The 27701-nt window shown below is 35.4% G+C and overlaps 1 protein-coding gene, 1 long non-coding RNA gene and 1 pseudogene across 2 annotated transcripts in view; all 3 read right to left on the reverse strand.

Annotated features, from left to right (window-relative positions):
* Positions 1–814: 814 nt before the first annotated feature.
* On the reverse strand, positions 815–6687 carry LOC139702309 (uncharacterized). Its single transcript, XR_011704898.1, has 3 exons — positions 4247–6687; positions 1739–1866; positions 815–1490 (listed from the first exon to the last, which is right to left on the reverse strand). It is a non-coding gene; the product is annotated as an uncharacterized lncRNA (long non-coding RNA).
* Positions 6688–7252: 565 nt separating this feature from the next.
* The window catches only part of LOC139701325 (DNA repair protein RAD51 homolog 3), a 32788-nt gene continuing 12339 nt past the window's right edge, over positions 7253–27701 (reverse strand). Inside the window, exons 6-9 of the mRNA XM_071603125.1 lie at positions 18676–18742; positions 17874–17934; positions 8944–9004; positions 7253–7701 (exon numbers count right to left, since the gene is read on the reverse strand). Of these exons, the coding sequence (XP_071459226.1) occupies positions 7618–7701; positions 8944–9004; positions 17874–17934; positions 18676–18742 (273 nt within the window). The 3' untranslated portion in view covers positions 7253–7617. The remainder of the gene's footprint in view (positions 7702–8943; positions 9005–17873; positions 17935–18675; positions 18743–27701) is intronic.
* Positions 19636–19805, reverse strand: LOC139702588 (small nucleolar RNA U3; annotated as a pseudogene).

Here is a 27701-nt window from a genome sequence, read left to right on the forward strand (position 1 = left end):
GGGCAATGGAACATAATGATAGTACAGGAAAGAATGGTATCTGTGGGAATAAAGATCTGAAATTCTCAGAAGGCACCTGAAGATACAATTTGGTAAGATCCAGCAGAGAGGCTCTCAGGTGGCTATGCCAGTTACCTACTGGTACAAGACAAACTATCCCAAATCTGAGTAGCTACAAAACTATACTATGTTTCATAACCCTGTAGGTTGACTGGGCTCAACTAGGTGATTCTCACATGCAGGTCTCAGGAGGTTACAGTCAGATAGTAGTTGGGATAGAGTATCTGGAGCCTCAACTGGGCATGATGTCCAAGATGACTTACTCACATTATACATTTTTCATTAAAAAAACAGTGAGTAAACAATGATTAACATGTAAGTATTTTTTCAAGATATTAATTTGATTGTGTTGCTAAACTGGCAGTTGATACTAGCTGATGGCCAAGAGCTCAGTGAGGACTGTCAACTGTAATGTCTACACATAATATATCCAACATGATGGCTTGGGGTAGCCACATTTATTATATGGTGGCTTGGGCTTCAAAAGTGAGTGTTCCCATCAATAAGACATAAGATACATAGCTTTTTATGACCTAGTATCATAAATCAATATCATTACTTTTATGTTACTCTACTAGTCAAAACAGTAACTGGGCCTCTTTTAAATTCAAGAGAACATAATATACTCCATCTCCTGATGGCAGGAGTGCTAAAGAACTACCAAACTTTTACATTAATGAATTTATGACAAAGTTCAGCAAGTTGGACTTGGAGGCTCAGAAACGTGTGGATATTAACTATTATAATACATAAAATCAATACATAAAAACCACAATGACAGCTATGAATTTACAGTGAGAACTATTAATTCAAAGGAGACCAGACATTTGCACTGATCTGCCTTTAACTGGGAAATCCAATTATTAACCAGTTGATAATTTACATGGAATAACACTTGGTTACGATTAAATATTTAATGGCATCAAGTCAGGATAGTTTTTATACAACTAAAAAAATGTAAAATCACAATATGAGATGTCATTTAAAAACTAGCAAGCTGGCAAAAAAACCAAAACAATGTCTTATCAAGAGTGAGGCCACTCTTGGGCTGGGGCTGGGGCTCAGTGGCAGAGCGCTTACCTAGCATGTGTGAGACACTGGTTTCAATCCTTAGCACTATGTACAATAATAAGCAAATAAAATAAAGGCATGATGTCCATCTACAACTACAAGAAAAAAAAAAAAAGTGAGGCCACTCTCAAAAATCACTGATGGAAGTATAAACTGGCAATGTCTCAGGAAGACAATTTGGTAACATCTGTCAAAATTTTAAATGCATATACATTCTGAACAATTCCTTATGTCTTTATTTAAAAAATGAATCTCAAGGGCTGGGGATGTGGCTCAAGCGATAGCGCACTCGCCTGGCATGCGTGCGGCCCGGGTTCGATCCTCAGCACCACGTACAAAGATGTTGTGTCCGCTGAAAACTAAAAAAAATAAATATAAAAAAAAATTATCTCTCTCTCTCTCTCTCTAAAAAAAAATGAATCTCAATATCCAACCTCATAAAAGTGATTAAATAATAGTAATCATTCAATAAAATGCCATTCAGTGATATTTTAATTGAGAAAATTCTACAATTGCTGATACAAAAAAGAAAAGTGCAGAATAGTGTGTATGTTATTTAAGATGTGAGTGTTAAATTAAAAATAGAACTGGGTGTGATGTTGCATACCTATAATCAAAACAGCTCAGGAGGGCTGGGGATGTGGCTCAAGTGGTAGCGCGCTCGCCTGGCATGCGTGCGGCCGGGGTTCGATGCTCAGCACCATATACAAACAAAGATGTTGTGTCCGCCAAAAACTAAAAAAAAAAATATTAAAAAAATTGTCTCTCTCTCTCGTTAAAAAAAAAAAACAACAGCTCAGGAGGCTGAGGCAGGAGGATGGCAAGTTCAAGGCCAGCCTCAGTAACTTAGTGAGACGCTGTTTCAAAATGAAAAATAAGGGCTGGGGGTTGAAGTTCAATGGGAGAGTACTTGCCTAGCATGTGTGAGGCACTAGGTTCAATTCTCAGCACCACATATAAATAAAATAAAAGTCCAGGGGCTGGAGTTGTGGCTCAGCAGTACAGCGCTCGCCTAGCACATGCGACACCCTGGGGTTCAATCCTTAGCACCACTTTAATTAAAAATTAAAAATAAATAAAATTAAAAATAAATAAAAAAATAAAGGTATTGCATACAACTAAAAAGTAAGTATTTAAAAAATATAAATAAATAAAAAAGGTCCAATGACAACTTTAAAAAAAAATGAAAAAAAGGGCTGGGGATACGGCTCAAGTGGTTAAGGGCTCTGGGGTTCAATCAGTACCAAAAGAACTGGTAGACTTTCTATCATTAGATCAGTTGTGTATGTAATCGATTAGCTTTTCTCTGAGCCTTGATTGACAAGACTTCTTGATACAAATTTTCTTTATATTATATGGCTATTGGCCTTTGTCTTTTATCTTGTAGTTTTTAATTTTGAAAATAGGATCTGTGTATGGGGTGAAGGTGGGAGTTCATAACCCACTTGAATCAAAGTGTGGAATATGATATGTCAAGAAATTTGTAATGTTTTGAACAACCCACAATAAAAATTAAAAAAAAAAGAAAATAGGTTAGAATAATACAATTTCTGTGAGTTCCCAAACCCTTCTGAGGGAACCCAAGTTTTATATCCTCACAGAATAAGTAAAACATAAAATCACAGAGTAATGGTGTGTTTAAAAACTCACATTTTACTACACATAATGAGAATCAAATGGATAGTTGAATCACAGAAGGGCGTATGTCAATGGTGAACAAAATTGGAAAAGAGGCAAAGGAATATACTGTGGTCAAAAATACATGAAATCTTGTCAACATATTTTATGCCAAAATCAGTTCTGAGGGAGCAAAATGTTCTGTAAATTTTAACAGTAACAGTAAATTTAGGCACTGATGTTAACTAAAAATACATATTATGAACAGCCAGCCTCTCTTCTGCAACTGTTTTTTTTTTAAACAACAGAATATTTCAACTTTGCATCTCAAAACTGAAATTCAATTTCTTACAATGGGAACCTAAGTATAAAAATGTATTTATACTGGACTCTTTTCAATATTTTCAGTATTGATCATTTAAAGTAAATATTTAATAATACCTCTACAGAAATAGAAACCACAAAATTTAGACCAATGAAATTAAGCAATCACTTAGTACTAGCTTGCTTATAAATAAGATAAAGACATGACAAAATAAAGATGCCAAAATTGACATGATTTGTTAATGTCTCAACTGGAATTAGAATGCAAGTCTTGTAAATCTATTCTTATGATCTTTCTGTCACATTATACTATAATTTTATCATTAAGATGCAAATATTTTAGTAAAAACACTACTAAGAAAAATAAAAAACAATAACTAAAGGGAAAATAAAAAATAACTACAGAATGAAAATGAATTATGATTAAATTAAATATTCCAAAGCTAAATCAGCTACCTACCCTAAACCTGGTTAGCAATGAAAGTCCATAAGTTTCAGAAAACAAAAAAGGTATTATTTTATAAAAACTTATAAACTACTAAAACACTTTAGAAATAATCCAAATGTCTAGCAACAGATGGATAAAATATAGTGTATACATAAAATAGAATACTATTTAACCATAAATAGGAATGCCACAATATGGACGAAGCTTAAAATCATGCAGAATGAAATAGACTGGAGACAAAAGAAAAATTATTATATGATTCCACTTAAATGAAGTATTTGAATTTAGCAAATTCATAAAAACATAAAATGATTACCAGGAACTGGAGGAAAGAAGAATGAAGAATTATTACCTAATAGGTTCAGTTTCTGTTTAGGGGCGATGAAAAGTTTTGGAAATACTGGTGATGGTTGCATTACACCAAGAACATAACTAATGCAAATTAGGTGTACATTTAAAAAATAAAATAAAGATATTGTGTCCACCTATAACTAAAAAATAAATATTAAAAAAGTAGAAATCTTATTTGAAATATTCAATAAGTAGTAGTTAAATGTGTTAAGCATTGATGGATAGATGTAAAGAAGAAAGGAAAAAAGCAGATAGGACAAACTATCACATCTATCTTATAAAAGTGTTAAAACAATGAATGATGTAAAAGTGCTCCATAAATAATAAAGCACTACATAGTGAGCTGGAGTTGTGGCTCAGTGGTAGAGTACTTGCCTAGCATGTGAGAGGCCCTGGGTTTGATTTTCAGCACCACATATACATAAGTGAATAAAATAAAGGTCCATCAACACCTAAAAACAAATATTAAAAAGTAATAATAACAAAGCACTGTATAAACATATATCCCCACCACACACACACACACACACACACACACACACACACACACACAAGCACATTTGAAAAAACTTAAATTTATGATGAAAGATGTTGGTGGGATAATTTCTGTTTTATCCAGCAACATAGATCTCTATCTGCATTTGAAATGTTAAGCTCTGTCCTAAACAAAACAAAACCCTGAATTAGATTATGTGAATCTTTTTAATTAATTTTTTTTGTAATTGTAGATGGACAGAATGCCTTTCTTTTATTTATTTTTATGTGGTACTAAGAATTAAGCCCAGTGCCTCACACATGCTAGGCAAGTGCTCTGTTACTGAGCTCCAGCCCCAGCCCTATGTGAGCCTTTAACCTCTATATTTTATTATATACTATAACTTTAATAACTTACTTGGAATCAAACTGATTTTCCAAGTATATAAGTGTAGAAAGGGTTTCTCAAAGAGCAAAATTTAGAGTATTTATTCTTTCCAGAATGAATAATTTAAAAAAAAATGTTTTTTAGTTGTAGATGAACACAATACCTTCATTTTATTTCCTGATTTTTATGTGGTGCTGAGGATCGAACCCAGTGCCTCACATATGCTAGGCAAGCATTCTACTACTGAGCCACAACCTCAAACCCAGAATGAATAATTTTTAAAGTAAACTGTATTAAACAGCCTGTGTTGTATTAACTATAGCCAAGGAATGATAATATACTAAACTGATATTTTTAAAAAGAACAATGAAAATGTTTTCTATGTATGTGTGCAAATGTATTTATGTTAGCTTTCCATCACTATAACAAACTCCTGAGATAAGCGACTTATTAAAAAAAAAAAAACGTTTGTTTTGGCACACAGTTTCGGAGGTTCTAGTCCATGATCAGGAGGACCCATTTATTTTAGGTCTCCAATGGGGGTGCTGGATGGCAATGGCAAGAGCAAAACTGGCAGAGCAAAACTGCACAGCTCATAGTCAGGAAACAAAAGAGAAAAAAAAGGAGAAACTGGGGTCCCAAATCCTTTTGGGGCATCCCTTCAATAACATAAAGATCTCTTACTATGGCAGGTACAGTGGCATACACGTATAATCCCAGTGGCTCAAGAGGCTAAAGCAGGAGGACTTCAAGTTCAAAGCCAGCCTTAGCAACTTAGTGAGGACCTGAACAACTTAATGAAAACTTGTCTCAAAAATATAAAAGGCCAGGGCTGGGGTTGTGGCTCAAGTGGTAGAGTGCTTGCCTAGCATGTGTGAGGCACTGGGTTCGATCCTCAGCACCACATAAAAATAAAATAAAGATATTGTATCCACCTAAATCTAAAAAATATATTTAAAAAAATTATATATGTGGCTCTGGGTTCAATCCCTGATATTTAAAAAAAAAAAAAAGAAATCTCTCACTAGGCCCCACCTCTTAGTTTCTACTACCTCACAATAACACTTACCCCCATGAACCTTTATATTTACGTATGTTAAAAAAAAAAAAATCACCAGAAAGGATGATAATAGCAATGGCATGAAATTGAGTAAGGCAATATACATCTTTTCAATTTACCTTACTAACTACAAGATAAAGCCTGCATGAAGCACTGGTCTGCCAGAAAGTAAGACTACTAAACTTCTAAGCTCATAAACTGGGGACAATAGGTATAATATCACATCATTATGAATTAAAACCAAGTAACAGAAAATGCTAGGGGAAAAGTTTACAAACTGAAGAAGAAATAATAATCTTTGAAAAATTAAGCTTTCAAAGAAATAAGGAGGCCCTGTGTGACAGTGCATGCCTGTAATACCAGCAACTCGCTGAGGTAGGAGGATCAAAGGTTTGAGGCCAGCTGGGTACAATGGCACACACCTGTAATCCCAGAGGTTCAGGAGGCTGAGACAGGAAGATTGTGAGTTCAAAGCCAGCCTCAGCAAATTATCAAGGCCATGTCTCTAAATAAAATACAAAAAAGGGCTAGGGATATGGCTCAGTGGTTAAATGCCCCCGAGTAATCCCCAGTACCAAAAAAAAAGTTTGAGGCCAGCTTCAGCAATTTAGTGAGACCCTAAGCAACTCAGAAAGACCCTGTCTTCAAATAAAAAACAAAAAGGTCTGGGGAAGTAGCTCAATGGTAAAGCACTACAGGTTTAATCCTCAGTACCAAAACAAAACAAAAAACAAGAGCTAAGGAAGCTGCACCATGGCTCAGTGGTAGAGCACTTGCCTAGCATGGGCAAGGGCATGGGTTTGACTCCCAACATTCAAAAGAAAAAAATAATTTTTCTTTCTTTCTATATAGGAAACAAAGTAAATTTTGTAAATGTATTCAGAAATATTAAGAATCAAGTACCAGACATTTTTATATGATTTGGAAAACACTCAAAAATCCAAAATTTTAATTTATTCAAGCAGGGTTAAGATTATTCAAAGAAAAATGTCAACACATCTATAATTCTAGAATGAATAACATCATGCTTCAAAATGTAAAAATAAATAATTGCAGGCTTATAACCTTACTCTAAAATGTTTTAAACAATTTCTAGATAACTGCATCAAAATCTTTCTTGTAACATTTTAAAATAACAAAAATTAAACAAATGGCTTAGATTTTAGAACTGAATTCATTAAATTCAATTTGATCATCTAAAATTTGCATCCTACCCATAAAACTGAACAGGATATGCTGACTCATGGTTTTTACTTTACAGTCAAAAAAAAAACCAGGTTATTTTAAAGAATTATTAAAATTTCATTTAAAGAGAACAAGTAAGAGGGCTGGGGCTCAGTGGTCGCGTAATTGCTTGGCATGTGTGGAGCACAGGGTTCAATTCTCAGCACCATATATAAATAAATAAAATAAAAGTCCATCAAAAACTAAAAAAAAATTGAAAAAAAAAGAGAACAAATAATATTTTAAAAATCCTTTATTCCTATGATTTTCCTAAGCAATTGGGAAAAAAAATTTACTAGTCTGAACAGTAAATTCAGATTGGCCACACGCGAGTAGCTTTCCACAGTTGGAAAATGTAATACCTATGTTACCTCTTACTGAATGCTACTGAAAATGAAACCAAAGCAAAATGTAATTGTAGAACACTGCTTTAGAAAACATTTTTCAGAGAATCACATCCCTTAAATACTTTTCCCATTTACTTCATATAATCCTGATTCATTCATGTTATTGTGTTTATACTTTAAAGTAATGAGTATACTACTTATAAACAATGAATTTCACATCAATATATTTGTATATTGTAGATTTGTTTTGGGGTTACTGTTCTTCCTCTGGTTCTCGTGACCTTTTCCGGGTACTCGATGAACCTTCTGTGGCAACAGCATCTCTAAATCCCTGAGGCTGAAAAATGAAAAAATATACAAACATGTTTTAAGAACATTTAAAATAAAGACTGGTAGACAAATATTTTTAAGTATGATAGCTACTTTTTTCTTGAGATAGAATTTATTAACCATTGTGAATGAAGAGTTATGATAAGCCTTGTGGCTGGTCCAAGCCAGGATTATATTGAATACTTATTTACCACAAATACAGAAAAAACACTACATTATAAAAATATCTTCTAGGCCAGGCACAGCGGAACACTCCTGTAATCCCAGCAGCTTGGGAGGCCAAGACAGAAGGATTGCAAGTTCAAAATCAGCCTCAGCAACTTAGCGAGGCTCTAGCAACTTAGTGACATCCCATCTCTAAATAAAATATTAAAAGGGGCTAGTGATGAGGCTCAGTGGTTAAGTGCCCCTGGGTTCAATACCCAGTACTTAAATTAAAAAAAAAAAAAAAAAAGTTTTTTAGGACTGTAAGTATATGTAGCTCAGTGGTGAGGCTCCCAAGCACCCTAAAAACAAAAACAAAAGTTCTCTAAAGAACAATCAGAAGTTCTCTAAAGAACAATCCTCAGAAACTTTATGGTAGCTATGTTGGAAAACATGAAATAGTTTGTACTAATTCTTAGGTACTTTACAAATTTATTTTCACAATTAAATACTTCTAAAATAAAAAGTTTTCCAAATAGGCTTTTTCAAATGCACCTGGGTAGTGCAAAAATTAAATGGTTAATTCAGCTGCAGAATCTCCATTTCTGTTTTTGTCCTTATAAAAATGAGATGCCAAGATATACTTGGGCTCAGCAATGTTGATAAATATGCATATTTCAGCCAAATATGTATGTTCTATGATGTTAATTCACAAGAAAATTAACATTTTAAAGTGTACTATATTTGGTGGCTATGATAGATCTATAATATCTACAGACCAAAAAAAAGGTAATGTTGGTATTTTTTCTTTTCTGAAAATCTCCAACAACTTTCACTTTAAAAATCTTTAATATACTGACATTACATATGCCATGGAACATACTACCCCAAAATAAGTATTTCCTCTGTTCTTAAGAATAAATTTTAGTCCAATTATGACTACAATATTCTGTATATACAACTATTTGGGGGATGTTCTAAACATCAAAAGCTGTCCTCAAATATGTTTGCTGCCTACAGAAGCTAACAAAAGCAATCTGTAAATGATCTCTTCAGATAATTACTGCCCACCACACCAAAATCCCACTAATCAAAAAATACTGACTGTGATCTGAAACAGTACTGTGGATTCCTTTTGGCTTGGTGATTTGTACAATGTTGCCAACCTGCTTAGAGAAAAAGCATACAAATATATAACTTTAATTAATTACTTCATATGACTGATTTCATAATTTATGCTAGTTTACTGTAATTCAAACATTTGGTTCTTAAGACACAGAAGGGAAAGAAACATAAAAAATATTCTCCTGCTAGAGGAAGTGGCACATACTTGAGTCCCAGTTATCTGGGAGGCACAGGGAGGAGAATAATTTGACCCCAGGAATTCAAGGCCACCTCCTAAAAAATTTTAAAAACTCCCCTCTAAAATTACCTATACTTATGCATGTAATAATTATAATAATATAATAACAATAGATTGTTTATATAAATTCCAAAGCAACAAAAAAATCCAATGATTCAAATTAATTAGTTTAGATACAATGAAGATGCCATTTATGCTAAAAGGAAAGGTTAACAGAAAATAATGATAGGAAATTATTATTAATAAGAATTAAAAGTTATACTGTATGATATATATATATATGACATCTCTTGAAAAACTGTCACAAGACTACAACCAAAAAGTTAATAGGCACAGTGGCAAACATCTGTAATCCCAGCTACTCCAGAGACAAAGACAGGAAGATGGGGATGCAGTTCAGTGGTAGAGTGCCTCCTGAGTTCAATCCTCAGTACTAAAGGGGGAAAAAAAGCTAATAGTTATTACAAGGTGAAAGTTGCTTATTCATTTATATATTTATCTACTTTTTCACAATCCTTCTGCAGTATTTGTGCACTTTTATGTGTTTTTAGAAAAGCAGTAAGATAATTTCTTGGAATATAAATAAAAAATGTATGATAAAAAGATAGGAAGATGCACTGTTTTAAAATGATTCTGTAAAAGAAAAATCAGTGTCATGACAGAACAAGATCCGTTTAGGTAGAATTTTATTATGTACTAAACAAAGTAAAAAGTAAAACTGAAAGTAGTTAAGAAATAAAATCCTAGCTGGAAGCAGTGGGAGATGAGTATAATCCCAGCAGCTTAGGAGGTTGAGGCAGGAGGATCTTGTTAATTATATTCAAATAATGTTAACAGAAAAAGAAGAACTTTAAGGCTTTTAAAATTTACTTTAAAAACAGATATAACAGCCACAATAGCCAAAAGACAGAAGCAACTCATGTTCATTGACAGATGAATAAACAAAATGTGATATATACATACATAGAATATAATTCACTCTTACAAAGGAAGGAAATTGGAGGGGAGTGAGTATGGGAGTAGGAATGATAAAATGAATCGAACAGTATTATCCTATGTACATATATGATTATATCACCTGTGTAAACTCTACATCATGTACAGCCAGATGAATGAGAAGTTATACTCCATTTATGTAGGATATGTCAAAATCTATTCTACTGTCATGTTAACAAATTAGAATTTTAAAAATATCATTAACTATTAAAAAAAAAATAAAAGGAAGCAAATTGACTACGCACTGGAGCATACAGATAATTCCGATTTGAGCTAAAGCAGGAGAATCCCAAGTTTAAGACCTGGCTCAGCAACTTATTGAAAACATCTCTCAAAATGAAAAGGACTGAGAATGTAGCTCAGAGGAAAAGCACCCCTGGGTTCAATCCCCAGTACCAAAAATAAATAAAAAACTAAAATTCTAATAAGAATGGTAAAAATAAGCTGGGCTTGGTGGTATACACCTGTGATCCCTGTGACTAGGAAATGTGAGGCAGGAGGATTGAAAGTTTAAGGACTGAGTGGGCAATTTAGCAGACCCTGTTCCAACTTTAAAAAAAAAAAATACTGGGAGTGTAGCTCAGTGATATATAGCACACCCAGGTTCAACTCTCAGTATCACAAAACAAACAAACAAATAAACAAAAAAACCCATAAAGGCTAAAATGAGTCAGCTTCTCAGGAGCTGAAGCAAGAGGATCACAAGTTCTAGGCCAGTCAGGATAACTTAATAAGACCTTGTCTAAAAAAAAAAAAAGGGCTGAGGATGTAGCTCAGTGTTAGAATCCTTGATTAGCATGTGAGGCCCTAAATTCAGTCCCCAGTATTGGGGGGAAAAAGGTAAAATGGTAAATTTTGTGTCTACATAAATGCCATTTAAAAAAACTAATAAAATAAAATGCAGATTCTAAGTTAGAGAAGTAAATCACAGACTTTCAGGGTTATAAGGATCATTTATTTGCACACAATTCAACACTGATTTGTTTTCAAAGTTAATTCAAAAAAGACATTTTGGTTATGATTTGTTACCTCCCTAATTTCAAAATTATCCCTCTCTTCAAACATAATTCAAAAGAAAAGCAATTAGAGACTATGGTCCATTAGCTTTCTGTTCTAGGTTTGTACTTTCAGGATGAAAACAGCAGAATCCAAAATGTCATGTACTCTATAATTACAACTTAACATACAAATAAAATAACTGCTAAGTAATATGTAAGAAAAGAACATCTGTGTTAAGAAATGGGATCCTTAAGTTTTTTCAATGCTTTAGGGTTGATTTTTTTTTTTTTTTTTTAAGAGATACTGGGGATTGAACCCAGAACACTCTACCACTGGGCTATACCCTCAGTCCTTTCTTTTTAAAATTGTTTTATTTTGAGATGTTATCTCATTAAATTCCCAGGCTGGCCTTGATCTTCCTGCCTCAGATTCCTGAGTACCTGGGATTACAGGCATATAGGCTTTGATATTCTATCTTTAATGCATAAATATTAAGATAAATAAAATCACTTTTTTTTTTTTAAAAAAGTGCTGGAAAATGAAACCAGGGTCTTGTGCATGCTAGGCAAATGCCCTACTATAGAGCTATATTCCTTGTCCTCGATAATTACTTTTTGATTCAAGAAAACAAAAATTAGCTAACTTGAACAATTAATATCTTAAATCACCTCACATCACCAGTTTGTCCAAAAAGGTACTCAATGCTTCTAATTTTTTCTGAGAAAATTATTAAAGCAGTACTAAGCTTTTAAGAAGTTTACACATTCATTAAGAAGCCTAGCTGAGCTCAGTGGCACACACCTGTAATCCCAGCAATTTTTGAAGCTAAGGCAGGAGGATTGGAAGTTCCAGGCAAGCCTCAGCAACTTGGCAAGGCCCTAAGAAAATTAGCAAGACCCTGTCTCAAAATAAAAATATTAAAAGAGCTGGAGTTGTGGCTAAGTGGTAGAGTGCCCCTAGGTTCAAGCTCTACTACCAAAAAAAAAAAAAAAGAAGAAGAAGAAGAAGAACACTTAAAGAGAGATTAAGATTTCAGATTGACGGGCTGTGGTTGTGGCTCAGAGGTAGAGTGCTTGCCTAGGATGCATGAGGTACTGGGTTCAATCCTCAGCACCACATAAAAATAAAATGAAGATATTGTGTCTACTCAATTTCTAGGTGAAAATAAGTTTTTAAAATGATACGTCTGGATCTCAAAATATAGTCTCAAGCTTCCCCCTTCCCTTGCCACTGGGGATTGAACTCAGCAGGCCTCACTACCTCGGAGCAACATCCCCAGTCCTTATTTATTTATTTATTTTTATTTTGAGATAGGTCTTAGCATATTGCCAAGGCTGGCCTCAAACTTATGATCCTTCTGCTGCAGTCTCCCCAGTTGCTGGAATTTACAGTCATGTGCCACTGTGCCTAGCATCAAGATATCTTTTTAAGCAAGAAACTGAACTAAAGAATCACTTGGCTCAAGGCCCCAACTGAGATGAAGCTTAACATATGGCTGAACTACATAGTTTGGGTCAGGAAGAAACAAGACAGAAGCACAATTTGTGCTCTAAAGCTGAGCACACATATGAAACACTGTGTGGGGGTGTTGATATATTACTCCACTCTACCACCAGATCTTCTTGGCAAAGAGTACTGTAATTCTGAACAATCTTGGCCTCATATTATCATGAATATGCAAATTAGAGGAAAACCCACATAATATGAGGACACAGATAAAAGCATTTCATCTAAGAACTTTTGGAATATTATTCCATCATTAGCCAAAAGTTAGAAATCAGATGTTACTGATAAAGGATGGGGGCTGGGGTTTATAGTATATTTAAGTTCAATTCCCAATATAAATGTGGCTATTCAAGGGTTTTCAGTTTTTTGTTTGTATTTTGGTGGTACTAGGGATTGAATCCAAAGGCACTCTAACACTGAGCCACACCCCCAGTCCTTTTTAATTTTGAGACAAGGTCTCACTAAATTTCCAAGACTGGTCTAGATCTTGCTATCCTGCTGCTTAGCTGGGATTACAGGCATGTGCCACCTCACCTGTCAGGTTTTCAGTTTTTTATCTCAAAAAATGTTCATTTTTATAACTGTTTTCCTCTGATATAAATTTCTACTTCCATCCTTTCAAGAGAAACTAAAAATTTAAAAGCATATAATATTTCATGCAACATTGAGTTGAGAGGTGTAGCTCAGTGGTAGAGCACATGCTCAGCACATATGAAGCCTCAAATTCAATCCCAGACACTCAATTGACAGTGACTGCAGCTGGGAGTGGTAGTACATTCCTGTAATCCCAGTGGCTCGGGAGGTGGAGGGAGGGAGGAGGATCCCAAATTCCAAGATAGCTTCAGCAACTTAGTGGGGCCCTAAGCAACTTAGTGAGACCCTGTCCAAAAAAAATAAAGAAAAAAAAAGATTTCATACTTTTTTTTTTTTTGGCACTTAACCACTGAGTCACATCCTCAGCCCTTTATGTATTTTATTTAGAGACAGGGTCTTGCTTAGGGCCTCGATAAATTTCTGAGGCTGGCTTTGATTAATAATCCTCCTGCCTCAGCCTCCTAAGCCAAAGGGATTATAGGTGATTTCATGCAATTTTAATGACTTGAAGATATCTGGTTTCACACAATGAAGAACAAAATTATTTTAATTCTACTAAATGAAGCTAACTTATTCTGATTATTATAAAGTATGCATATTACTTTTCATATATCCATAGGCTAGAAAAAAATAGTGTAGAAACAGGATTTGGGAGTGGGGGTTGGGGGGAGTTACTGGGGATTGAGGTCAGGGGCACTTAACCACTGAGCCACATCCCCAGCCCTTTTTATATTTTATTTAAAAACAGGGTCTCACTAAGTTGCTTAGGGCATTGCTAAATTGCTTAGGGCCTTGCTAAGTTGCTGAAGGTAGCTTTAAACTCTCAATCCTCCTGCCTTGGTCTCCCAAACTAGTGGGATTACAGGCATGCACCACCATGCCTGTCATGAAAAAAAGATTTTAGCTAAAAAGAAAATAAGAGCTACACATTCAGATTTGCTGGCAATCAATGCAATACTATAATTACCTTCTAGAAATAGTTGTTATAGGAAAAAAAGAAACAGACTCTATCATAGAGTCAGCTATAAAATGTGCATAATATTATCAACTTTATAGTTTTCTGGAAAATAAAATGAAAGTATACATATACACAGTGTTTATTCAATAAAGGGCAGTAATAAATATTCAACAAAAGGAAGCTGTTATTTACTAAGCTAACCTTTCTGGGTTTTTTATTTCATTTTTGCTTTTCTATTTGTTTGTTTTTTTACCTGGGGATCAAATCCAGAACCTTACAGACTTTAGGCAGGCACTCTACCCCTCAGTCACAACCCCATCCTGGTTCTCTCACTTTTAATAATAAAAGGCCTAGGGCTGGGGATGTGGCTCAAGCAGTAGCACACTCGCCTGGCATGTGTGCGGCCCAGGTCCAATCCTCAGCACCACATACAAACAAAGATGTTGTGTCCGCCAAAAACTAAAAAGTAAATATTAAAAAAAAATTCTCTCTCTCTCTTTAAAAAAAAATAAAAGGCCTAGATTTTTCAAAGAGTTATTGAAAAGATTATTTGAAATGTTGAACATTAAGTTCTTAAAAAAATACCTAGCACAAGCAAGCATGTACAATATAGTGTAGAATATAGGGAAATTTTCATAGTACAGTAGATTTGCCCGGTTCGATCTATATATAGTATCAATGTTCTATACTGTTTTCTAATTTCTTAAGAAAGATCTGTAAGAAACTGAATTAATATAATCGTTAACTCTTAAAAAGTAAGCATGAGGGGCTGTGGCTGTGGCTCAGTGGTAGAGCACTCACCTGGCACATGTGAGGCACTGGATTCAATCCTCAGCACCACATAAAATAAAATAAAGGCATTGTGTCCCTCTACAACTAAAAATACAGATATTTAAAAAAAAGTAACCATTATTTTTCTGACCACATGGGTAGCATCTAGAATTTGACAAAGGCAACAAACTCACCCTTTCTGTTGAGTTCATAAAAAGATAAAATGTCTTTCTTTGCTCCTATTATTTTCCTTACTTCTAAAATACATTCTATTAATGAGTATTCAGTAACAGTCCAGACAAGAGCTATTGTATATTAAATGCTCAGGAGAATTCCTAAAAGCATGTATACAATAGGATGTACTTTACAGAATAACCTAAATCTGGGGAAGTATAAGCAATGTGGTGATGGTTTTTTGTTGTTGTTGTTCTTGTTGTTGTTTTGTATCAGGAATTGAGCTCAGGAGCACTCGACCACTGAGCCACATCTCCAGCTCTTTTTTGATATTACCTAGAGACAAGGTTCCACTGAATTGTTTAGCACCTCACTTTTTACTGAGGCTGCCTCAGCCTCCCTAGCCACTGGGATCACAGGCGTGCGTCACTGTGCCCAAAAAGCAATGTTTTTTAAAACTCTCAGCTGGAGAGCTATTACCAAGTCTCTACAATAAGGTTTGTTGCTAAGAAGAGAATTCCTTTTGTGAATCGAGTACAGGTTAAGTATCCTCAATCTGAAAATCCAAACTTCTACAAAATGTGAAATTTTTTGAGCACCAACATGATGCTGTAAGTGGAAAAATTCCAAATCATGAAACTTTATTTCATCTACAAAATTATGAAAACTTGTATAAAATTACTATCAGGCTATGTGTATATTAAAACACAAATGAACTATGTTCACACTTGGGTCCTATTCTTAAGATATCTCATTATGTATTTACAAATATTCTAAAATTTGGGGGAAAAAAAAACAGTTCTAAAACAACTTCTGGTCCCAAGCATTTTGGGTAAGGAATACTCAATAAGTATACAATAATTTATTTACAGAATTAGGGGGAAATAGGTAATTGTAAAACACCATTCATTACTTTTATGGTTTGAATCTGAAATATTCCCCATAGGCTCATGTGTTAAAGGCTTGGTCCTCAATGCAGCAATGTTCAGAGGGGATTTTCAGAAGTGACTGAATCATGAGGGCTCTAACCTCATCCATAGTTAACCCACTGATGGATTCACACGTGAATGGATATTGGTAGGTGGTAAAAACTGTAGGAGGTGGGACCTAATTGAAGGGATTGGGTCCTTGGGGACATGTTCCTAAAAACTACATCTTGTCCCCAGCTGCTTTCCTGGGCCCCCTCTTGCCACCATGAGGTGTGCAGTTCTTCTCCACAACACCATGCCATGATATTCTCTTCAACAGAAGCCCACAGTGATGGGGACCAAGCAACTATTAAATTGCTTGAAACTGTGAGCCAAAATAAATATTTCCTCCTTTAAATTGTTTTTCTCAGTTTATTTTGTCACAACAATTGAAAGCTGACAAAATTATGGGGGAAATTTTACCTAAGCTCTTTGGAAATACCATCTCTCTCTCTCTCTCTCTCTCTCTCTCTCTCTCTCTCTCTCTCTCTCTCTTTTTTTCCCAGTCCTGGGGCAATCTACCAATAAGCTTACATCCCCAGCACCCCCACCCCCACGCCCTTTTTTTTTTTTTTTTTTTTTTCAGTTTTGAGAAAGGGTCTTGCTAAGTTGCCAAGGCTGCCCTCGAACTTGCAATCCTCCTGCTTCAGCCCTTCCCAAGTAGCTGGATTTACAGTGTGTGCCACCATGCCTAGCTGGAAATACTAATCTTTCAAGGAAACAAAGACTACACAAATCAATGCAAAATATGTATGCCCAAGTGTAATTAGTTTTGCTATGAGCTTAGTGTCACTAAAAACTAACTTAGGCCTGTTTTTTTTTTTTTTTTTTTCAGTTTTAGAACAAATAAATGCAACTTAGAAAAAAAACAATGTCACTGACTAGGCCCAATATGTTTTTAGGTGATTATTCCACCTTTACCCATGTACTGCCTCAGTTTGGGGGTGATTATTCCATCTTTACCCATGTACTGCCTCAGTTTCCTCCATTATTAGAGTATTTCCATGCCAAGGTCTGTAAGTAATGCCAATTAATCACAAGGCAGAAAAGCTGGCATGAATCTGACATTTTTTGAAGGCACAGAATAAAAGACTTCATAGCTTTCAATGGCCTATTTTAAAGAAAAGGAAAGCTGGTTCATTCAATAGCTCAGCAGCTTTAAAAACAAACACAAAGGTTTCATGCTGCCATGATTTTATTTTAAAGAACAATACTTGTGAAAGGCAGGTAAGTAACTGGGTAATAAAAGCAGAATAAAAAAAAGACACAATTTCATACAAGAATTATATTAAGCAACTAAAAAGCCATCCTATTTTCCATATTAAAATTAGTCCTAAAGCTAACCTCAAAATTTTTCTTTTGTCTTTATTTTATTCTTCTTTCAGTTCCTTCCAGGAACACAGAGTACCATTCTGTATGGCTAATAAATTACTTCAGAGAGCTTTAGAAGGTGGCATTCCTTAGTCACCTACTTGTTTCAGGTGCATGCACCCCATCATTTTAAAATTCCAAAAAATTCTCTATGTAGTTAAATGTGCAACACAACAATATGCTTCTATGTTTAGTATAAGTAATGCCAGACGAGGCAGCAAAAGCATTAGTTTTGGGTCACTATAAATCTCATTCTGGGAACTACCTAAGAAACTAATAAGTAATGAGCATAATTAACCTAATATTCACAATTATTAACTTGTTTCTGTACCTACCTTTGCATTCTGTCCCACTGAAAAATTAGTCGTATTGTAGCAGCATGTCCCCAACTCTCCCCTGAAAGAAAAGAACAAAACTTAATATTGCCTTGCTGACTAGGCTATAAGTTCCTTAGAATACCTCTAACAAAATATAGTTTTACTTCATCAAATTTAACATAACAAGAATGTACTTGGATTTAAAAATCAAAGGACGTGAGTCACATGCTAAGATTAATAGAGTTTTACCAATCTAGGGAAATACTACAAATCATTAGCCTCTTTTTTTTTTTTTTTTTTTTTTAAGATGGGATCTATGTTGTCCAGGCTGCCCTCAAACTCCTGGACTCAAGCAAGCCTCCTATCTCAGTCCCCCAAGTAGCTGAAACGATAGATGTACATCACTGTGCCTGGCAAAAAAAAAAAAATATATATATATATATATTCTTACAGATTTTAGTGGAAATACATCTTGTGGCATTTTGTTCTAACAAAATCATGCTGAGGCTTGGAACAGAGTCATAAGTCTACTCATGGTAATATGATATGTATTTAAATGGATTACTCTTTTCTCTTAACTACCACTGTGAGGTTTTGATAGTAGCAGTAATTTTTTGAATATTTGTATTTCAGGTACTTGACAGTAAATATTCAGTAACTGTTAAATTAGTGAAAGGACACTGTGCTTGATGCTAAGATTTATCAATAAGCAAAATAAACACTCTCTGCTTTCATAGACCTTATAGCACTCAATAAACATCAAATGAAAAGGCAGAAAAAAATGTTAAATTAAAAATGCTCATCTCATTAATTTACCTGCCTAATGCAGGAACCAGCAAGGCCTGATTTTTATCAATCTTTGTTGTCATTTGATTGGTTAAAATTACCTAAAAAAGCAAAAATGTGGGAAAGTCAGACTCACCTGAGTCTCTCCCCAAAATGATCAAGTACACTCTCCTGTGATTTCTAAATACAATAACTGCTAAAGAAATTGTTAAACACAAACATATTTAGATTAAAAAAAATTTTTCCAATGCACATGCCTGTAATTCCAATGACTTGGGAGGCTGAAGCAGGAGGATCACAAATTCAAGGCCAGCCTCAACAACTTAAGGAAGCCCTAAGCAACTTAACAAGACCCTGTCTCAAAATAAAAAACAAAAAAGGCTGGGGATTTTGCTTAGTGGTTAAGTGCCCTGGGTTCAAATATTTAGTACCAAAAAAAAAAAAAAGTGTGCTCATAAAAATAGTTATCTAAAAACTTTTTTCCCCCATATGGAGGATGGAACCCAAGGCCTTACCCACATGCTCTACCACTGAGTTACACCCCAAGCCTAGCTGCCAAGTCTGGAACTTGCAACCCTCCTGCTTTAGCCTCCCAAGTAGATGAGACTACAATTGTATTCCACCACACCTAGCACAGTATTAGCTACTATATTGAGGGCTTGCCACAAACCCAGTAACATTTTGGGTGCTATACATATAAATACAAATATTAATCTTGTCAGTTTTAGAGCTGGAGAAACTAAGGCAGGAAAAAGTACGTAACTTGACAAAGATCATAGCTGTTGAACAGAGCTGGCAGATCCCAAAAGAAGAGTATATTGAGCCAGGTGTGGTGGTGCACACCTGTAATCCCAGCGGCTGCAGAGGCTGAGGCAAGGAGGATTGCAAATTCAAAGTCAGCCTCAGCAGCTTAGTGAGGCCCTAAGCAACTCAGTGAGACCTGTCTCTAAATAAAATATAAAAAAGGGCTGGGGATGTGGCTCAGTGGTTAAACACTTCTGGGTTCAATCTCTTCCCCACTAAAAAATAAAGAATGATCATTAATGGTAGGCAACAGTTGCAGCAAAGCAACATCAAGAATTGGTGTTACTCTCAGGAAAGAAAACTGTACCTCTTCCTTGTTCACAGTGCTCTACACATTCAGAGAAAAAAAAAATTTTTTTTCAGTACTGGGGGCTGGACTGAGCTACATCCCCAGCCCTTTTTATTTTTATTATTTTGAGACAAAATCTAAGTTGCCCATGCTGACAATCAAACTTACAATCTTCCTGCCTAAGCCTCCCAATCAGAAAACTTTTTAATAAGTAAGAAGGGGGGGGTGGGGGCGGCAGTAGAAAAGTGGTATGGCATAGGTTGGACTCTAGAGCAAAACTCTGCAGGTTCCTTACCATCTGTGGCCTACTGTGAATTGCCTAACCTTGATAAGAACAGAGAAGTTCTTTCTGTAAAAATGTTAGAATAAAATAAACCAAATCAAATAATACATAAAGACTCAAAGAACAAAAGCTTCATAACTTGGAGAACTAGAAAACCTTCACTTTTAAGTTTTAGGCTGGGGTTGTAGCTCAGTGGTAGAGCACTTGCCTAGCATGTGTGAGGCACTGGGTTCGATTCTCAGCACCACACACAAATAAATACATAAAATAAAGGTTCATTAACATCTAAAAAATATTTTTTAAAAAAATTCAAGTTTTGTGCAAGTCAGTAAGATAACCAGAACAGCAGCAGCAACATCATAGTGGTAATGAATATTTATTGAGTACTGAATACATTCCAGAAACTTTTAAATACAATTTATTTTCATTACCTTATCTAATTTTTACAACTATTCTATAATGGAGTACTATTTTTCTTATACTATTTTTGGTACTTTATTTTGGTACTGTATTTTTGCAGCTTTATCACTGAGCTGCATTCCCAGACCCTTTAATTTTTTATTTTGAGACAGGGTCTCCCAAAGTTATCTAGAGCTTTGCTGAATTGCTGAGACTGGCCTTAAGCTTGCAATCCTCCTGCCTCAGCCTCCAGAGTCTCTTGGATTATAGGGGGCACCACTGCATGTGGCTAAATTTGATTGTTATTCCAGTTTTACACATAAGAAATCGGAGGCTTAAAAGATTCAGAGTTCTTTACCATTATTGCCTCCCGCAGAATTTTTTTTTTTTTTTTAAGCAGAGTCTCCTAAATTGTCCAGGTTGACCTTGAACTCTCAATCCTTCTGCCTCAACCTCCCAAGTAACTCAGATTACAGTTATCTATTGTTTGTTTTTTCTTTTGTACTGAGGATTGAATTCAGGGGCACTTGACCACTAAGCCACATTCCTAGCCCTATTTTTTGTATTTTATTTAGAAACAGGGTCTCACTGAGTTGCTTAGCACTTTGCTGAAGCTGGCTTTTAACTCGCGATCCTCCTGCCTCAGCCTCCCAAGCCACTGGGATTTTAGGCATGCACCACCGAGCCTGGCTAGAATATCTTTATTCAAAGGAATATGTTTAGAAAGGAGACAAATATGGCATTAAACTTTATCATTTTACAGAGAAAAAACACGTGAGAAAAAAATATGAGCTCTAAATTCATAAAGTATAATACAAATAGAAATAGGAAAACTCAGTAACCAGATCAAATTCTAAATTAAAACTATAATACTTTGTTAGTAATAACCAGTTGTTGCTATACTCAGAGATAGCCTTCAAAGCTAAAAATATTACTAATTCTCTTGGATGAAAAAGTGGCCTATGGTAAAAAATCCATGTTTTTGTTTTAAAATTTTTAGTTGTAGATGGACATAATACCTTTATATATTTATTTTTAGGTGGTGCTGAGGATAGAACCCAGTGCCTCACACATGCCAGGCAAGTGCTCTGCCACTGAGCTACAGTCCTAGCCAAAGATTCCATGTTTTGACAATCACTTTATTTTTTTTATTTTAGGGATTGAACCCAAGGCCTTGACCATTCTCCACATAATCTATGAGCCACCCCTCCACACAACCCCAACAGTAAACTTTTATCTTTTGGTGGTACTAGGAAGTAAATCTAGGGCACTCTATCACTGAGTTACATCCCCAGCGCACACCCCATGCTTTTTTAAATTTGTTTTTCTTTGCACCAGACTTTTTATTGGTGCATATAGTTGTACATGATGGTGGGATTTATTGTTACACATTAGTACATGCACACAAGATAACAATATAATCTGACCAATATTCCCACCCCAGCACTTCTCCCTCTTCCCTGGTCCCCCTCCTTTTCCCCTACTCTACTGATCTCCCTTTGCTTTTCATGGGATTACCCTAGCACCTATCTTTTCCTTTTTCCTCTCTAGCTTCCACAAATGAGAGAAAACATAGGACTTTTGAGCTTCTGAGTTTGACTTATTTCACTTAACACGATAGTCTCAAGTTCCATCCATTTTCCTAAAAATGACATAATTTCATTTTTCTTTATGGCTGAATAAAACTATACTGTGTACATATGTCATTTTTTCCTTTGTTCATTCATCTGTTGATGGACACCTAGACTGATTCCATAGTTTGGCTAATGTTAATTGTGCTGCTACAAACATGGGTATGCATCTATCGCTACAGTATCCTGACTTTAATTCTTTAGGATAAATACTGAGGAGTGGAGGGCTGGGGTTGTGGCTCAGCAGTAGAGCACTCACTTAGCACGTGCAGACACTGGGTTCGATCCTCAGCACCACATATAAGTAAATAAATAAAGGTCAATCAACAACTAAAAAAATAAATAAATAAAAATAAAAAATACTGAGGAGTGGAATACCTGGGTCATATGCTAGTTCCATACCTAGTGTTTTCAGGAATATTGATACTGATTCCCATAGTGGTTGTACTAATTCACAATCCCTCCAACAGTGTAAAAGTGTTCCTTTTTCTCTACATCCTCTCCAGCATTTATTATTGTTCATATATATATAATTATTTTTTTGTACTGGGAATTGAACCCAGAATCACTCAACCACTGAGCCACATCCCCAGCCCCTTTTTTGTATTTTATTTAGAAACAGTTGCTTAGGGCCTCTCTAAGTTGCTGAGGCTGGCTTTGAACTCATGATCCTCTTGCCTCAGCCTCCCAAACTACTGGGATTACAAGCATGTGCCACCAGGCCCAACCCAAATGGTTATTTTAAATATTCTTCCATTACTAAACATCCCTCCAGAAAGAAGACAGTTACTTTTGCAAGCTGAAACTCTTAAAGAAAAAAGAATTCTCTGAAAAGCAATATAAGTTGCCTACTTAAAAAAAAAAAAATTGTTTGAAAGAAAGAAAGAAAATGCTGTTCAGGATGTGAGGACGATCTGCCTATAAAATCTGGCACCCATTCATCACCAGGGTTGATTCAGCTGACTCTGGATGGCTAGAAGGGTATCCCTTCCTTCCTCAATGCTCCCTGCGCATCCCTCCCAGAGCTGCATGCTCGGTCCAAGAGGCAGATCTTCCCTGATAGAGGAGGACTTTTCTTCAGTCAAAGGTATATAAGTAGCTTGTTCCCCTGCTAGAACCTCCAAACAAGCTCTCAAGAAAAGGCTGCCTGGGCTGGGGAGATAGTTCAGTGGTAAAGCACTTGCCTAGCATGCATAAGGTCCTAGGTTCAATACCCATCACCACATAAAAAATAAACAACAAGGGGCTGAGGCTGTGGCTCAACGGTAGAGCACTCGCTTAGTATGTGCAAGGCGCTGGGTTCAATCTTCAGCACCACATAAAAATAAAGTTAAGGTTAAAAAAAAAAGATTTCTAAATAATAATAATAAAAAAATGATTTTTTAAAAAAGAAAAGGCTGTTTGGCTGTTTCTATTGCAATGGCAACATAACTAAAATTTTTGTTTAGCTAGAAATAACTCTGTAGTTCATTTTAATCTCAATCAGATACCAAATGAATTACATGACTTTTTAAAATTATTCACTCCTTAAGTGCCATAGTACCTTCCTCATTCATTGCCTTATACCAGGCATCTTAGAACAAGCTAGGCAGGAATTTAAATTGGTAATTAACTGAAGTGTATGACTAACCAGCTTCCCCAAAATGCTGAGTAATCCTTCTTACTGTACATTCTGCTTAAGTTTTAGCATCTAGAATATTTGCTTATGCCCACACTTTTTATTTAGAGCTATGATGACCAGATCCATAGCCATTAGTCACATGTAGCTTTTTAAAAGTTAAATTAAAACTAGAAATGCAGTTCCTCAGTAGCATTTCAAAGGTCTAGACTGCAAATTTCTATCTTTTCAAAAGTTTTATTGGCCAGAACTAGTTCCTAGTATTTAGCTTATCCATTACATATATTCAAGAAAATGAACCAGCTGTCCAACATCCTAAAATTCAATTTTGAATTATTAGCAAATCTTTACAAAATAATTATACTATTTCTACAAAAATATTGGACTCAACATGATACAAATGACCATGTTATTACTCCAAGGTTCTCATTATAAATAAGCCTTTAAAACAGTAAAATTAACAATCATTTTGAAATTATAAACTTCAGAGCTTTAAAAATACTTTCACGAGGCTGGGATTGTGGCTCAGTGGAAAGCACATGTGAGGCACTAAATTCAATCCTCAGCACCACATGAAAACAAATAAATAAAATAAAGGTTAAATTCACAAAACAAAACTTTCACTATCCAAATGCCCTTCAACTGATGATAAACAAAATGTGGCATATTCAGAAAATGCAAAACTATTTAGTCATTAAAAGGATATTGAGAGCATGGTGGTACCTGCCCATAATCCCAGTGACTTGGGAGGCTGAGGTAGGAGGATTATAGATTTGAGGCTAGACTCAGCAACTTAGCAAAGTCCCTAGTGGCATGGTAAAACTCTGTTTCAAAATAAAAAGTAAAAGCTGTGCATGGGGTACATGCTTGTAATCCCAGTGGCTTCAGAGGCTGACACAGGATGATAGAAGTTAAATGCCAGCCTCAGCAAATGAGCAAGGCTCTAAACAACTTAGCAAGACCCTGTCTCAAAATAAAAAATAAAAAAGGCTGGGGAAGTAGCTCAGTAGTAAATTGCCCCTGAGTTCAATCCCCAGTACAAAAAAATAAAAAGAAAAGAAAAATAGGCTGGGGATGTGGCTCAGTGGTAAAGCACCTTTGGGTTCAAGCACTAATATCAATAAAATAATAAAAGGATACATATATATGCTAAAACATGAATGAATCTATGTGTTTTTTTAATATGTTAGGCAAGCATTCCATCACTAAGCTATATCCCCAGTTCAACATAGGTGACTACTGAGAACATTATGCTAAGTGAAAGAAGCCACACAAAAGAGGTCATATATTACATGATTCTATTTATATGAAACATCCAAAAGAGACAAATTCAAAGAGACATAAAGCAGATGAGTGGTTGTTAGGGACTATGGGGAGGGCAGAATGGTTTTTGTTTTTAAATTTGGAACTATATTTTATGGAATTACTTTCCCTGTACATGACATCAGGTTTGCAACAGAAGAAATTTCCATGAGATCTTAGAGAAGAAAATAAAGGTATAGACATTTTTAATAGTCTGAAGGGTCATTTTGGAGCAGAGATTTCTTTTTGGGAGTGACTAGAAATGTCCTAAAATTAGACAGTGGTGATTTTTCCATGACTTCCTGAATTTGCCCAAAACATTGAATTACTTACTTTAAAAGGGTGAGTGATAAGTGAATTACACCTTATTAAAGCAGTTATAAAATTTTTGGCTAATAACTAAAGAAATACATTTATTTTTTGAGAGGGGGTACTGGGGATTGAACTCAGGGGCACTCGACCACTGAGCCGCATCCCCACCCCTATTTTGTATTTTATTTAGAGACAGGGTCTCCTGGAGCTGCTTAGCACCATACTTTTGCTGAACTCACAATACTTCTGCCTTAGTGTCCCAAACTGCTGGGATTATAGGCATACACCACCAAGCCTGGCTAGAAATACATTTTTTAAAAATTTTTTTTAGTTGTAGATGGACACAATATCTTGATTTTATTTATTTATATTTCTGTGGTGCTAAGGATTGAACCTAGTGCCTCACACATGCTAGACAAGTGCTCTACCACTAAGCTACAATCCCAGCCCTAGAAATACATTTTTAAAAGGACTTTCCTAGTCAGGCATGGTGGCATAGGCCTGTAATCCCAGTGGCCAGGGAGGCCAAGACAGGAGAACTGCAAGTTCAAAGACAGCCTCAGCAATTTAACAAGGCCCCAAGCAACTCAGCAAGACCCTGTCCTCATTTCATTTTGGAAAAGAGTTAAAAGACTGGTAATACCAAAGGGTGAGAAAGATGTGGGAAAACAAGAATTTCCATTCATTGCTAAAAGAGAGCATATTTTGGAACATGCTTTCTGAGAGTAATTTAATAGTATGAAAGAAAACGCTCAAGCAAAATGCTTAAAAACAGAATCCTTTGCCAGGTGTGGTGGCACACACCTGAAATCTCAGCTACGAGGGAGGCTGAGAAGAAGGTTGCAAGTTTGAGGCCAGCCTCATCAGCTCTGCAAAACCCTAAGCAACATAGTTAGATCCTGTTAAAAAAAAAAAAAAAAAAACAGGCTACGGGTATAGCTCAGTGGTAAAGTACACCTGGGTTAAATTCCTAGTTCTACAGGGAGGGGAAAAAAAGATTCCTTTGGTTTAATACTTTCACATTAAGAAATTTATTCTAGTTGGGCATGGGGCACACACCTATAAATCCAGCAAATCAGGAGGCTGAGGCAGGAGGACTCCAAGTTCTAGATCAACCTCAGCAACTGAGCAAGACCCTGTCTCAAAATTAAAATTTAAAGAAGGGGTAGAGATAGAGCACCCTGGGTTTGATCCCTAGTACCCCTGCCCAAAATAAGGAAAATTGATTTGAAGCCAGATGCAGAAGCATGTGCCTGTACTCCCAGCCATTAGGGAGGCTGAGTCAGGAAGATTCCAAGTTTGAGACCACACTTAACAAGAATCTGTCTCAAAATAAAATATAAAAAGGGCTGGGGACATAGCCCAATAACAGAAGGCTTGCCTATCATGTATGAAGCCTGGGTTCCATTCACAGGAACACAGAAAGATAAAAGAAAGAAAAAAAAAAAAAGATGAAGCTATTACCGTTAAAACAAAAACCTAGTTAAGTGCAGTGAAACACCTATGTAATCCCAGCTACTCAGCAGGCTGAGGCAGGAGGATCTCAAGTTCAAGTCCAACCTGGGTAACACAGTGAAATTTAGTCTGGGGAAAATAAATAAACTTAAAAAAACTATGCAACCCGTTAGTCTTGAGTGCCCTCTACTGGGGATTCTTCACTGATTCAGGTATTAACAAGGCTAAATTAATGGCAAAAATTAATTCAAACATAGAAGCTATCCTTCTCAGAATATGGCAAAAAATCTGAAACTCAAAGAAAATATGTATGTTTTAAATTTTATAGAAAGAATTCTTTATTAACTTATCATGTATTGCAAAGATGTGTTTAAAGACTCTAATCAGGGTAAAAACAAAAAAAAATTAAGTAAAACAGTTTGATCTTCCATCTTCCTCCTAACAAAAGTATGTTTGTCAGTGGTAAGATAGGGTAGCAGAATGGAAAGTAATGGTAAACAGGTGGTTTAAAGTTTAAAAAAATAAAAAAGCCACATGAGGTGTGTGCCTGTAATTCCAGCTAGGAATTACAGGAGACTGAGGCAGGATTGTAAACTCAAAGCTGGTCTGGTATTTTGTGTGATATCAAAAAAAAAAAAGCTTACTTTTTTATCTCTTTATTTCTGAGCTTATATTTACCTCTCTTTTCACATTCAAATCTCAAAGAGTTGGCTCTACCTTAATACACTAGGTTGTTTACATTATGATTTTTTCCAATCCATGAGTCTATGATTTTTTTACTATGAAATGATGAAATACTTACTAAACAAAAATGAGGACGTTATAAACACAAAATATATATTTAGATAAAGATAAAATACAATTACCAAAGGTGGCATTTATTTATCAAAGTTTTTTTTTTTTAATTACATTGATTATGCTTGTTATTTTGCAGGAAAACAGATACAAGACACTTATGACTAGTACT

The sequence above is a fragment of the Marmota flaviventris genome, chromosome 17 (genome assembly GCF_047511675.1).
Source record: "Marmota flaviventris isolate mMarFla1 chromosome 17, mMarFla1.hap1, whole genome shotgun sequence".
NCBI classification, from domain to species: domain Eukaryota; kingdom Metazoa; phylum Chordata; class Mammalia; order Rodentia; family Sciuridae; genus Marmota; species Marmota flaviventris.